The sequence below is a fragment of the Setaria italica genome, chromosome IV (assembly GCF_000263155.2).
Source record: "Setaria italica strain Yugu1 chromosome IV, Setaria_italica_v2.0, whole genome shotgun sequence".
Classification (NCBI taxonomy): domain Eukaryota; kingdom Viridiplantae; phylum Streptophyta; class Magnoliopsida; order Poales; family Poaceae; genus Setaria; species Setaria italica.
The window spans coordinates 12,858,296-12,873,268 of NC_028453.1; the positions used below are offsets into that span (position 1 = coordinate 12,858,296).

Below are 14,973 nucleotides of genomic sequence, written 5' to 3' on the forward strand. Positions count from 1 at the left end.
CGGCATATTAGTTGTCTTGCTAGTGCATGACTTATCATGGTTTTCAAGTTTGTACACTGTCTTGTCGCCCCTTAGCTGCAAACCAAAACCAAACACACCCCTGCATCCAACCGAAGTAAGTCTGCAATCAGTGATTCTACCATCATCACCTGATTCCATTTCCCTTCACGTTACCTGAGCGTGAATCAAACACTCTTAACAGTCAGCAACTAAAATATTTTAGTATAAAGTGAATCCCAAGAGAGCCAACTGGTTACGACAATTGACAAGTGATAACTAAACACGAACAGCTGACAAAAGCACACAGCCTACAGCTCCAGCTGCCAGTAGGGAAAGAAAAGTACCTTGGCATTTTCTGCCAACGGAAACAAGCAAACTGATAAAACGCTCTGCATTTTTTCTTTTATACAAGGACGCTCTGCATTGTTATTGCCCACATGGAGAAATTATGAACATCGACAATCTACCCGTTCACCAATGTTTCCCCCATATAGTAATCCTCCGTGATGCCATAGATCACGAACCCAAAGGTTAACAAGCATCCTCCTTGTAAGTTCAATGTACTGATCACACTATAAGAACTGCAAGTGGTAGAAACATTCTGCACAATTGACATATAATACATGCTGTATCGATACAATAAACAGTGTGTACATCTTTCAACAACATGGTTGCCAAAATTTCGCCGGTGGGGACAATGGGGGCGGCTATCAACAACTGCTATGTTACACAACCCGAGACCAGATGCAGGAAGTCAGGAACCCAGCTGCATCTCTCAGTTCTCTCTTAAATTACATCCCTCTTAGTGGTAAATAAATTCTATCGCCATCTATACAAGACCATCTCTTTTATTTGGTGGAATGAACAAATCCCCACTCCATGCTATAATGTGTATTTACCAACTACATCCAACACCCCCCTTTCACCCTTTCCTCAAGTTTTACAGGTAGGCCTCAACTATGACTCGTACAGAGCCGAGTCGCTTGTCTGACTTCAAAATATCGCCTTTTAGGTTCAGTTGCATTTGCAAAAGAATGGTATAATGTGAATGCGGTATATAGACATGAGAGGATATCATGATGTTTGTAGAAGATCACGATCTTGGAGGCATTCTTGGGGATTGGCATAGAAGTAATCCTCTTCCTTGGGTCTGTCGGGAATCACCGTCCTCTTTGAAGCTGAACCCATCCGCTTTGCATGGGCAGCCTTGATCAATGAAGAGAACTCATCCCATTGCAGAGAACCATTGGTGTACCGGTCCACTAGCTCAACAATAAGTTTTCGGTCTAACAAGACTGTCTTCTTGAAACCCATGAATCTGAAAACAGCAAATGGCAGAGCATATATGATTATTACATTTGAAAACTTCTACCATTCACTTCTTCGGGACATTATTAATGCACCGCTCAGAAGAAACAATGATGTTAATTCTATTAGCATGCAGCCTGGTATTATGCTGAAAATTGCACATGCAGAATATAACTTATATCACAAAGTAGAATAGTGCAAACCTCCGATGACCCTCAACGACTTTAGCCATATTGCCATCATATGTTGGAACAAATATATCACTTTCTAAAGATACCAAGTAATCTAGTGCAGCCATTTGTGATGAATGGTTCTGGAAGAACATCAGATCAGAAGGTTCCAAAAGTGTCTCCTTCCTCACCTACGCACAATGGTTAAATCAGAATATTAGCAAGGAGAAGAGGGCAGGTAGAAGAGTACTGTACAACACAAGCACGATACAATAGATGCATAACATATTCTATCATGTCCATACCACATTCGGGTATGCTGAAGTTAGAGCAGCCATCCTGCGCTTTCCACCATATATTTCTCCAGCAGCAATGTATATTTGCATACTTCTATCGATGTCCAATGCTCTGAGGACAAGAGCAGTCTCCTCAGGTGTCAACGGGCAAAGGCCATCTTTTCTTTTTAAGTCTGAGTCAATCACTTTCTCTTTCCACCATGGATAAGCATACCTGAAGCCAAGAGTAGTTTGGAGCATGTCCAGTCAACTGTTGTCTAAGAAAAACTACAAATAAGAAATAACAAGCAAAATTCCACTGCAGGATAAAGTTACAATTCCAAGCAGAAATTCACCTCATTCTTGTAAGCTCTTCTGCCTCTTCATTACTGCAACCTTGTGTACAGCCAGAGAATGCCAGCATATCCATTTCATAACGTAAATGAAGGACCAAGAAAGGGCCATTTTGGCGAAGTATTCTAATTACTCGCTTGCCCAACTCTTCAATTTGAGGGGTAAATCTGAGAGAGGCATAATTTACTCGGCATCGCAGTTTCTGGATGTCAATTGGTAAACCATTGTTTGCTAGCCTGGCATCAGTTCTATTCAGATGGAGAACCTTGTACTTGCGAATCAAAGGAAGAATCTGATTCAAAATTAATCAAGCATCAGTTTATACAATAAATTCTGCAAAGCAGAGCAGTCATGACATAAAGTAAGATGCAACTTACCTGATTTTGATAATAGGAAATATCAGACCAACTAATTGGTGGCATGGAGTGAAACATTCCAAGTTCAACCCTTCTCTTTACCCTCGGGGGCAATTCTCTCAGAATGCGGACTTCACCTCGTAATGAGGTTATAAAGTGCTCGACATCAAATATGTCTTGGAACTCGCTGCATGCATGATAGAATAAATTGCTGAAGTTAGCTTCAGCTAACATAAACACAAGTACCAATAATAGTTTGAAAAATAAATTAAAGTCGCCAAACAGCACCTTGGATCATTCCAAAATGAAGTCTTATCTAACTCTGGAACAACTAAAGTTACATTCAAATATCTTGCAATTACGACCATGTCACATATCTGAAAAAAAAAGTAAAGAAGGGCAGAAACCAGTGTTAAGGGCCAGACGTTGTAGGCAAACTGCTGAATTAATAGAAATAAGGGTTTTCCAATTGCTTACTGCAGCTCGCATTTGGTTAAGCCCACCATTGCACGAAACCATCAAATAACCATTGTTCCTATATATTCCTGGAAGGAAATGACAACAAAACATCAGGGACAGGAAATACTAGAACATTCACAAACTATTATACTATTCAAAGACCATAAAGTGCTGGTGCACATTGAGTACTTGAGTAGCAACAGGAAATTGTGAGCACACTTTTCCAGTCATTCATAAGGAAAGGCATTCAGCTGTCAATGGAAATGCAGTGTGCAATAATGTGTTGACCAATGCCTTTGTTGTATAGGGAAAATTAGCATGACTCCTTCTGTGTCTGAGTTGGAACGTGTCCTAAGAGCTAAGTTACTTCCCAATTGACCGATCCACGGGTTCTTCACCAAATGCAGTTACTAGAAAAAAGGCCCAAGATGTAGCTACCCAAGAGTTTCTGAGAATGTACTTTGCCATCCATGTGAAGAAACAATTATGAAATTATGGATGAAGAAACCATCAGTTTCATGAATGATTGCTACCCAACCAAGCCTATGGAAACGTGGCCCACCTAAAAAGTACGATCCTAACATGGAAACCCCAGACCGCAAATATCATGATCAGAATACAAAGACCAGAATGACAAAAACTGTTGACCTACCGACCGAAAGGGTATCATGCATTTTCCGATACTATGCCAATGCAACACGAATGGCATGCACGGCCCAAGCTAAACTTTGATATGAATATGGCGATTCAGTATCATCGAAACCATGTGAGTGCGTGACAGCATTATCAAATGCTGCACAAAGCATTGCAGGTGACATTACCCACAACGAAATCCACATGATGCAACCAAGATTATCCAGGGCTTGCCAATTTGAGCACAAGAAAGCGACCGAAATTGTCACCAACCAGCAGTCATTTTCATGCAATGCCGAGGAAATGTCCACAGGAGATTTGGAGGGATCTACCACAATGCAGGCAGGCTGTCAATGTCCAGCTGGGAGCCGCATTGTCCAGCCGCAAGACAGCAGGTCGGAACAGGACGGACGAAAGCGAGGAGGCAACTAGAGAAGAAGATGGGACCAAGCCAGGCGACTCACTCTTGGGCGGCAGCGCGGCCTTCTCGACGACGGGCTGCGGGCGCGCGGCGAAGGCGGCGCCGGGGAGCGCCGCGGCCTCCTCCTCGGGCGCGGTGAGGCAGGACGGCCAGCCCTTGAGCACCCGCGGGCCCCAGTTGTCGCCGACGGCGGTGAGCTGCACGACGCAGGTCCAGAGCAGCACCGTGGTGGTGGCGCGCACGACCCAGAGCTTCATCCGCGAGCGCGCGGCGGCGGAGGAGGGAGGGAACCTGAGCTTCTCGCTGGCCGCCGCCGCCGCCTTACCCCCTGACGCCACCTTCCACCCCATGGACCATGGACCAAGCAAGAAGGGGCGAGAGCCACCGACGGCGTTGGGAACGAAGCTCCTCCTCCCGAATCAAATCCGCCGCGTCCTCGGCGCACCCGCCGCGCTACTCCCGCCCAATGCGGCTGGGAACAGGGCCTCTCCTCCTCCTTCCTTGCCCCCAACCAGCACCGCCGCCCGAGGCTCCGGCCTACGCGAGCTTCGCAGGAAAAACGAGAGCCTCACCGGCGCCCGCAAACGCGGTCCTCGCCCGAATCCGGCCGCCGCGAGCCTCTAGCTAAGGCACCGCGCCTCCTCACCACCACGGCCAGCGTCCTCCTCCTCCTCCTCCTGTGTAGCGGCTCCCTCGACCGGGCAGCCAAAAACCGGCCGCGCTTGCTCGGTCGGCCGCGGGCGCGGCGAGATCGCGGGGGAGGCAGCGTCGGCCGCCGCAGGCGAGGGGGGGGCAGGCCGGCGGAGAGGACGCGGCGTGGATCTCGGGGGGACGGGGGTAGCAGCGCTAGCGCAGCGGAGCGAGGAGGGGGTGAGGGGAAGGTGGGAGCGATTTGTGGGGACGCCTAGTTATTTTTGGGCGTCGGTGCCTCGCCTCGCTGGCTCGCTGCCTGCGCTTCGGCGCTGTGGTGGTGGTTGTTTGGCCAGTGGCGGGTGCGCGTAGCGGCGTTGATGCTTCTCAGAGCGGCGTCTGTCGTAATCTCCCGAGGGGGTGGAGGGCCAGGATTTGACGCGGTGCGGAAAGCCGTGGGGGCGGACGGCAAGGATCGGCCGGGGGAGAGGTGGTTGGCATTTGGGCAAGTGGGGGGCGGAGCATGGACGCGGCATGGCATCGGGGGTGGATGGTTGGCTGGTTGCTGCCTTTGCTGTTGAGCGTGGGACGGCGCGCCACCCGTGACGACGGTGGCTGCGGCCCGGCCCGGCCGGGAATGTCACCGCCGGCGCGGCGTTTTTAACCGGCGAGACGAGGCAGCCCCACTTGCACGTTGCTCCTGCGCATTTCTTCGGCTGCGCTGGACGCTGGGGTTTACCCTGGTGCAAGGGGCAGGGACCGGAGTGGCGCTGTTTTTTTTGATAGGTCACATGCCGGTGTTGGTATCTCCAATTCTTAATTCTTTCATTGATGCTACGCTAGGGTTGAATGACGCGCTGCAGGGAGGAGTATCAAGGAACTTTTTACAGCTGACTGCATGCATAGGGTCTCGTCCGTACTCCGTTGGTGATTTTTTTTTTGGGTGGGGGGTCGGTGAAATATTGTTTTTGACACATCCTTGCGTGTTGTGGCAAGGTCTGTCTCAAGGACAGGACAATCCAGAGGAAAACAAATAGAAGTTTCTTGGCAAAATATATATGAAACTATTATCCCTTAGGACAGCCTAGCCCTAAGTTTTCTACATGCTGCGTTGATAAATGTTTCTATTATCGAGCGATTTCTCATTTTAGATTCCCTAGTAGTCCTCACTCATTGAAACCAAGCTCCATTCTAGCTTTACGAGTAAATTTTATCGAGTAGCTTTGATTCGTTAGTATATATCTTTATTTATGTATTATAACAATTACTTCTTGTTTTGACTTTTCTACGTTCATAGATATTATTATATATCTAGACAACTTGATAATGTATCTATGAACTTTAAAAAGTCAAAATGACCTACAATTCATAATACAATTCAGAATAGAGGCAGTATATTCTAAAACCATTTGTATATATTTCTGCACCCTACCCACAAATTTGATGGTCGGGTGTTGCATTTTGCAATGCTATTGATAAACTTTTGGGCTGGGTAAAAAGATTGTGTGTTCTTGCATCTTGTTATATTCGCTGAACTTAAAACACACATGTGAATTCGACTGGGTCGTTGAAATTGGATCGAGTTAATAGCTTTCATTGAGGAAAAAAAAAGAGCTAACAACACTTTAAAAAGGAGAGGGGCACGACTTTTTTCACAACTCTACAGCACCAAATAAAAGTACCATTTCATTTCTCACGTAGTAAAAAACAATAGTGGATCGAAAGAAATAAATTCGTTCATGTACACAAGGAATTGGAGACAGTGCATTGCACGCGTAGCTACCACCTACTGTTGACGCAAAATCTGAACCTCAAGCTTCTACGTGGAACAACACAAAGGATCTGGGAGATCTCTTAACTCCAATGCAGGTTCCAAATCGACTCGTGAGTGATGCAAGGTGTGCCAGTCAATTTGACCTGCAATTGACAAGGGAAACGTACAATTCACGAGCCGATAGGCGACGCAGCCTTCGAGCTTATAGATAGTAAACACCACGACAAGATAGATTATTTAATGTAATTATACAGCGTAAATAAATAAAACATTTAATGGCACGTGCCATCGGCTATATGAGACAGCGAGCTAGGATAAAAGCACTGTAACACAACAACCACAAAAGGGAGCCCTTGTTAACCATGCGCACATTAGATAGATTAACAAATCTAGCCAATGCCTTGATAAGTGTATTGAACTCAGATAAGGTAACACGAATGAGAGGACATTGGCATCAATCTACTAACTTAAAAGATTAGAACATAGCAACAAGGACTAGCCGATGCTGACTGTACGCAAGCCGGATACATTAACAGATTTTAATTAATGTCTTGATAAGTGTATTGAACTTAGACAAGGCAACATGAATGAGAGAGCGTTAACCTTGATCTGACAACGTAAAAAATTAGAGCACAATCACCAAAAACCTCTTGCCTACCGCTTACAAGCCTATTAAGTAACAAAGTCTAATCAATGTCATGATCTTAGACAAGGTAATACGATGAGAGCGCATTAACTTCGACACGTTAATCTTAACAGACAGGCTTGCGGCAGCAGGGCCTCGCATGCGCCCCTATCGTCTCAATAACGTCATCATGCTTCTGTGAGATACGGATAAGACCTGACCAAAGCATCGACTCTTAATGGTAACATGCTGACGTCAGAGGCTTAACAGTTAGCAATACGAGGGGTAGGGGTAAAGATCTATCGTACCTAGCATATATAAAGCAGTAAAAGCATGCAAAGTCTGCCAGGCGATACGATCTGATAACTGTGAACGTTTAAACAAGGCAAGGGAGCCGATGAAGATAACCTAACCAGATCTAAGCCGTTCGATAACTTGAGCAACGTTGAAAACAAGCAGAATATTGGATAAAGTCTGGAAAGTTCTACTTACACTCTAAGATAACTCGATAACTAGCCACACAACAATATCAGAATATAAGACTTAACTTAGAAAGTTCTGATAGAGATCGTAATGACCGAGTGACGATACTTACAAGCTTGCCCGAGATCGAAGCTGATGCAGCCTTGCGCGCTAGAAAGAACTCGTCGAATCTACTCCACTCCTGCTCTTAGGGTTTTAGCGGCACGTCGCTGAAAGGTTGTATTGATTGATTGATAGGTAACCCTTTACAAACTCTACGGGTACATATTTATACTCTTAAACTAAACCAAACTTGAGTAGCTAACTATAGAAATCTTAAGATACATGGACTCTATTTTCCCTTACGTAGAATCCTTCAACGAGGTACATGTAAAGTAAACCAACAACCATGTGGTAACCTTCCTTTGTTTATTCCAATTATCTTCAGGCCTATCTTCTCTGCATGCACTTTCTTTATTTAGCTTGGCTTGCCTCTCCTTGTTTGGCCGATCCCATCAAATTAATCCTTATATTAACGAGTCCTCAACCAGACATAGGTTTTTATCAGCTAAAATCCGATGTCAGCTGTAAACGAAAATTTTGTTTTTAACAATTCCGGTACCGACATATCGCCCTTCCTCTTAGCCTGGCCAAGAACGGCACGGCCGGCGCGCTCTGCCTGCCTTTTCCACGCTTCACATGCACGCCCGCATCGGCCGGTGGCGGTGCTTCACGGAGAAGGCAGTCCACACACACCACATTCCAAAAGAATCAAATGAGGGGGAGAGGAGAGAGAGAGATTGAGAAGGGCAACGTGACAGATCATTGCGTGCCAAGAGTGCGTGTACCGAACAAATAAGTGGCTAGGGTCGCCTCTGTTAACAAATGTGGCCACTAGCTGCTGCTGATGCTCATGATCTTGCTAATCATTTTCTGCCCGAGAATATTGCCGCGCATGTTACCCCATGGAGCAACGAATGTTCTTGGGCCTGTTGTTGGTTGCTCTGTTTTAAACATTCTATTGGGAACCTTATTTAATTTCACTTGTAGTTTTGCTCTTCTAGAAGAAAGAAATACCTGTACGTTCAGGCTCGCCGAAATCTCTGCGATCGGGTAGACTGAGATGCCGGGGAATTGACTTTATAAAAAGAAGAAGAAGAAGAAGAAGAAACTTGGGAAGCGCATGTGCGGTTTGCAAATTGCAAGGTTGCTATTATCACCCACAACACAAGAGGTGACCGTTGGAAAAACTAACATCTTTGGACTTTGATGTCTTATAACTTTACAATAACCATGGTTGAGGAAAAATAGTATATAGTGAGTATTTTTAACCATTTGATAATTGAGAGGTATATGTATGAACATTTTATATACCTACGAAATACTGTAAAAAATATTTGGAACGTACCAAACTTTAAACGTATCCGATGGATCAAAGTAAAACAGAACCTCACTAAACTTGTCGTCAGAAAACGGTTTATGACTTCAGACTTTCTAAAACATATGAAGGTGAGGTTAAATAAAAGATGGTTAAGGTTGCATCTCATGCATTACACGCGGTGGTGGTGAAGCAGGAAAAGGAGAAGAAGATACGAGCAGACAATTCGTTCGATCTGAGCACGCAGGAGCAGAGACTGACGTTGAAGGCAAAAGCAGCTAGGCACACAACGTACGTGCTGTACTGGTAGTAATCATCGCCTTCTCCCGTTTTCTCTTCATATCTCGTGTATAGTCTGTTGAGGAGCGGAAAAATTCGTGTCCGTGGTCCGTGTGTACACTGGCATTCCGTTTTCTCGCATTTGACGAGATGATGGATACCCGTACCTGCCTGGTCCCATGTCCCATCAGCATGCCAAGACACCAGCCTGATCTACTTTGTTGTTATCGCGGCTATGCATATAGCTCTACAACAAAAATTGTTAACGTTGCAGGAAGAAGAATGATGGTCCACACGTACGAGCGAGCTATACTGGTATTGTTGGGTACTATAATATAATGCAATTTCCTACGTGGCTAAAACTAATTGATCCTCCACAGCAGGCATGAGAACGGAGGCACGCACGCACGCACGCACGCACGCTGTGCTCACCCACCAACCATAACCACATACTGTAGTGCAGTGTAGTGCGCCGCTCCAAGTGTCCATACGCGCGGCGCACCCGTGGACGATCATGATAGGATGCTGCACTTTCTCCTCTTTGTGGTCTTGTGCTTGTGCATCATGATGTGCATGCATGGTGGTGGGTGCAGACACTTACCGTCCACCCAAATGCTTGCTTTAATTAGTTGTATTAGTATCAATTCTCCTCGCCATTGGTATAAAACACCGTCAGAGTTGCAGCAGCAGGCAGCAGCTAGCATCAGTAGTCCTCACCGCATTGATGCCGTGCAAACGACCATCCATGCATGATGGGTATGAACTTGAAACTGATCTTTATATGTAAAAAAAAAATGAACTTGAAACATCAGCGGCCGGCGCTTCGCACCAACAATAATCAGCGCCGCCGGCCACGGCGGGCCTCCCGGCCGGGCGACCTTCCATCTGGGGGACTATGGGGTATGGGTGGGAGGTCGCAGATCAGTGGCGTCGGCGGCGGTTGAGTTGTCAAGGAGCACGCGCTTTTCGGCAGCCGCACGTGGCTACGCGCTGGGTCGTCGTCATTCCAAATCAATCTGACGATCCTTTTTTTTAAAAAAAATAAAGCAATATGAATACTTGTGATTTTTTTATTTTTATATTTTTTTATGATTTTGCAGAAATAAATAGTCGAACCAAAAATTTGCAAAAATGGGCCTATGCCACCGGACCAAACGGCGGTAGATGCTTAACGCCGGTTGAAATGGCGGTAAAGGTTCTTAGCGCTAGGTGAAATGGTGCTAAGTCCCTTACCGCCCCCCATCCAGCGGGCCGCCCACGGATTCGAATGGTGCCAGTTTCGAGGAAGTCTCGCCATTTCATGTGTACGATCGTATAGCTTGTATTTCGTTCAATAACTCTACCTCTCAAATTACAAATTTACATATTTTACTTTCAAAAATGTCATAAAAAATTAAAGAACAATATTTAAAACAGAGGTATAGCCTCAAATTACGAAGTTACATATTGCTACATAATTTACTTTCATAAATGTCATAAAAATGAAGGAAAAATAATTAAAATGGAGTTATAGCTTGTTCAAAGTAAATGTCATAAAAAATGAAGGAAAAATAATTAAAATGAAGTTATAGCCGGTTGAAACGACTAAAGGTACTTATAGCCATTTCAATCGGCTATAGCATCTCCAACCGGCTGCAGGCACTTACCCCCGGTCGAAACGGCGGTAAGGCCCGTACCACCATTTCAGCCGGTGAAACACGACTGCACGTGCTAGATCCTTTAGCCGTTTCAACCAGCGAAAGGAATCCTACCGCCGTTTGGTCCGGCGGCGTAGGTCCATTTTTGCAAATTTTTGTTCGACTATTTATTTCTGCAAAATCATAAAAAAAATATAAAAATAAAAAAATTTCGATTCCAGCAGGCCCATGCACGACAGCCCAATTGATTTATAGCCTCGTCCAGTGTGGTTTGCGAAAGAGTGACTGGGCTTAAGCAATGCAGGCCTCGGCCCAATGAAGAGGAATGGGCCCTTCAATCGTCATCATCACAACGGAACGAACACTAGGGTACATTTGGGGCTTTTTTTTTTCTGAGAGCAACATTTGGGGCTTCTAGCTAACCCACCAGGGAGGGGCAGAGCTGGGCCGGCCCACCGCCTAAGGCCACTCCGTGGGTTAAATAGGCTAACTTAGATTGAGCCTCTTCGCTACAGTATTCTACATTGAGAGAGACTGACTTGCTGCCTGGCAAGCTGCAGCAAGGCCCTCCGTTCCTCCCCGCGCACAGACGTTTCCGTGAACCAAGTCTTGGTGCGCCCAGATTGCCTGCCGCCCGCGGCCGGTTCACTCTCCCACAGTGGGACCAGGGCGAGCCGAGGCCAGGAGTCCAGGACGAATAACTGAAGCGCAAAACGCCAAAACCCACTTTTCGCCGCGGCACGGCGCCTGCGCTTCTCCCGGCCTCTGTCCTTCCGCCGGAACCCTCCTCCAGTCCTCCTTCCTCCCCTCTCTCCTCTGCTCGTCACGAGACAACGCGAGAGGAGAATCGCCGATGCGGGCCATGGCGGCACCCTGCGTCCACCGTGGCTCCTCCACCGACGACCACGGTACCCTCTTCCATGGATGCTACCTCTCATAGTCCTATTCCGTTCCCACCCCTGAACTCCTGGAGTCCTGCTATCTCTCTCCCTCTTCTGTGTTTGGCTGCATTATTTCTGATGGTGATCTCAACTGTTTTTATACGCGAGCATGTGAAGACGCGCTCCTCATGGCCCGCCCTGGAAGGTGACCTCGGCCGATTCAAATGTAAGCCACCCACCTTCTCCTCTCTTCACCGCATCCACGGACGAAATTTCGTCCATGCGTGCTGCGTTACCTACCTTGTGATGCTTATTCTGCCATGTTTTCGTAGCTGGGGCTCGTTGTAACCTTCAGCCTGTTCGCTTCAGCTTATTCAGCCGGCTTATCAGCCACCAAACAGTATTTTTCTCTCACAACAAATCAGCCGTTTCAGCTTTTCAGCAGTCTTATAAGCTGAAGCGAACATGCCACTTGATTATTCCACTATTCATCATGTCGCGGAAGTTGATGTGTGGAATTTTAATTAGCCTGATTTCGAGCGGATAGTGTTTTCCAACAAATGTTACATAAATGTTTTTCCTCTCGTCGGTGTTTTATACCCGGCAACCTATCGAAGGGTATCCCGAGGTAATAGAGTGGTTGGTGGGGGATCGCCGGACCTGGAACTCGAAGGTAAAAGCGAGGCCACAAGAGAAAAATTTATACATGTTCGGGTTGCTAGAGTAGCGTAATACCCTACGTCCTGTTTGGGGTATTGTATATTGCACCTTACGCTTGGGTGTTGTTTGGTATTCAGGATTTGGTCCTCTATTGTGGTTCTATAAGGTCTTTGCTTACCGATATATGGATCCCTGCCCTCCTTTATATGCTCCAGGAGACGGGATTACTAGTCAGGTACAAGGTAGGAGTCCTAGTAGGATTACATGGTATGAGTCCTAGTAGAATTACAAGAGAATTCTAGTAGGAGTCCGCCTTCTTCCTTCTTTACGGGTACTGGGGATCTATCCCCGATAAGCCCCCGAGCGCTTCATAGTCGAGTGCAGCAACCTTCGAATACTTCTAAGATCCTCGCCGAGTAGTTCTGGTGCTCCTCGAGTACTTTGTCTGGCTAAATCTTCAAAGCTAAATTTCTCAAAGCTGCCATGAGGCTATGGTGCGCTCAACCCCTGATAGTCTTGATTTTGTAATCTTAATCTTTGGATTGTGATATGGAGGATAGCAAAAGTCGCACTCCACATGGAGTAGCTCCTGAGCCTTAGGTTGAATCGAAGAATCAGGCTGAGGGTCAATAAAATCTTGAATCTTATTTCTTTGTCTTGGAAAAATCAACTGTTGGGTGTAGCTTATTAGCCCTAGAATCTTGGAATAATTCAATAATCAATCCAAGGGTCTTTAGTCTTCACACAAGTCATCATACGAGTAGTTTTGCGGCGTCCAGCCCCCAACCTTATCCGTCAGGTGAGCCATAGGAGCCACGTCGAGTAGTTATTGGCGCTTAGCCCCCGAGCTTGAAAGCTAGCTGAGCCACTGGAGATATTCCGAGTAGTAATAGGTGCTTAGCCCCCGAGCCTGGGAGCTAGCGGAGCCATTGGAGGTACGCTGAGCGTCCTGTAGAGTCGTCGCTGAAGCTTGACCTGCAAAAAGAGATGCAGACATTATGTAGCATATTGTAGAATTTTGAAGATACTACCGAAATTTATTTAGTGATGAATGTAAAATGTTGTGTGTCATGCTCTTATTTCGGTCATATTTCTCCCGATTAGTTAGCTTGTTACGTTTAGGCTCCCGGTCCTGTTTAGCCATTGCCACTGCGTGTGGGATCTTTGTCTCGTGTACACGTACTGGCACTGCTGCTACGGAGATCTTCGTCTCATGTCCTAGTGTTTAGGCGTGACAGAAGATCCGAAGCTTTCACGAATTGAGGTGTGTTCTGCTTGAGTAGATTAACCACCACTAGGAGAATATATTTAAAATAAGTAGTCGGCATTGCGACAAAAAGACTGCGCGATTGTGCGTAAAGCAGTCATTGAGACTTTTCTGCCTTTTTGGCGAGAAGAGCGTGTGTTGCCGCGCATAGGATTTGTGCCTCCTTAGGGTGTAGCCGCTGCGAGCCTCCAGCACTAAACCTATAGCCGTAGCCTTCGAAATTCGATGTACCAAGCCTGTTGGCGGAGCTTTCGGAACTCAGTGCACAAAACCCGTGGCTATAACCTCCGTAATTCGGTGTACCAAGCTCATGGCTGTCGGTTAACATGCCCCAGGAATAATTGGCAAAGTGTAGCTCTGAAGGGTAATTCCTGTTGAGAGACGTACATAAATAAGTAGTCGGCGCGTTGCCCTACCGTCAGGCCGTGACTCACGTGGTACTCAAAGTGAGATACACTCATGTCTAGCTTGCAAATATGTTTAGCTACTTCACATTGAGGCATTCTGTTGAGGTGTGGTCATGCCCTCATGTGCCTGAATGTGCCACGTCCAGGAATACAAGGAAGATGGTGAAGCTGTCCTGGAGGCGCAAGAACTGGATCCTCAAACTGAGGATATTGAAATAGAAATTCGGTAACTAGCCTGCTACCTTTTGTTTTCTCTCTTTTGAGTTGAGCTGGCTTTGTCAATCGAGCAATTGGTTTTCTTTTCAGTATTTCTGCATCTCGTTCTACCATGCGTGAGCAGTTGACAAAATTGTTTGTTCCATTCATTTGATTAATGCAGAAAGGCTAATGATGCGATGACAATCTCTCCCGATGATGATGATCTTTGAAAGCAAGTCTGGCTAACTTGAGCAAGTAGTTATAGTGACCAAGCACTCCACCCTATTTCTGAAAGATCTTGTTTCTTAAGGTAGGAGCGTAGGTAGGGATGGCAATTGGGAATTCCCCATCGGGATCGACCCCCATCCCCGCCCCTGCTAGAGCTCACAGGGGAGATTTTCTTCCCATCCCCATCCCCGCACAGGGAATAAATCCCTGTGAGGATCCCGTCCCCATCCCTTATCTGTTCAAGTTCAACTGAAGATAGCTTGAGCTTTCTTGCACGAATCAATTGCACTCCATTCAAATTCGTTTTTTTTTCTCCAACTGCGTTCGAGTGGCTTCGGATTCGTTTCTTTTCTCCAACTGCGTTCGAGTGGCTTCGGATTCGAGAAGGAAATGTAGAACTTTCTCAATTGAATCAAAGAAATAAAATCGTTAAGCATCGTGGAGATACAAAGGGAAGAGGATTTAATCCGCAGCATTGAAAAATCAAAAGCAACATCAAAAGAGGAGTAAAATGCATTGGGCTGGAATTACCAGACCATCTGCGGGCGGACGTGGCCTTGCTCCCGTCTTC

The 14,973-nt window shown here is 46.2% G+C and overlaps 1 protein-coding gene and 1 long non-coding RNA gene across 2 annotated transcripts; one reads left to right on the plus strand and one right to left on the minus strand.

The window, feature by feature from the left end:
- Positions 1 to 865: 865 nt before the first annotated feature.
- Positions 866 to 4,905, minus strand: LOC101774462 (uncharacterized protein At1g04910). Its single transcript, XM_004965178.4, has 8 exons — positions 4,020 to 4,905; positions 2,941 to 3,008; positions 2,752 to 2,840; positions 2,485 to 2,650; positions 2,110 to 2,399; positions 1,784 to 1,988; positions 1,512 to 1,669; positions 866 to 1,318 (listed from the first exon to the last, which is right to left on the minus strand). Exons 1-8 carry the CDS (start codon positions 4,324 to 4,326, stop codon positions 1,075 to 1,077), a joined length of 1,527 nt encoding a protein of 508 aa, XP_004965235.1. The 5' UTR covers positions 4,327 to 4,905; the 3' UTR covers positions 866 to 1,074.
- Positions 4,906 to 11,503: 6,598 nt separating this feature from the next.
- Positions 11,504 to 14,675, plus strand: LOC111256931. The gene is made up of 3 exons (XR_002677187.1): positions 11,504 to 11,868; positions 14,123 to 14,202; positions 14,356 to 14,675. It is a non-coding gene; the product is annotated as an uncharacterized LOC111256931 (long non-coding RNA).
- Positions 14,676 to 14,973: the final 298 nt, after the last annotated feature.

Bases quoted from the DNA above. Each gene is read 5' to 3' on its own strand.
- LOC101774462 (XM_004965178.4), bottom strand. From the start codon at position 4,326: ATGGGGTGGAAGGTGGCGTCAGGGGGTAAGGCGGCGGCGGCGGCCAGC. The intron at 2,651-2,751 runs GTGCTGTTTGGC...TCATGCATGCAG, and splicing joins TCATTTTGGAATGATCCAAG to CGAGTTCCAAGACATATTTG. The intron at 1,989-2,109 runs GTGAATTTCTGC...TCTTGGCTTCAG, and splicing joins GAAGAGCTTACAAGAATGAG to GTATGCTTATCCATGGTGGA.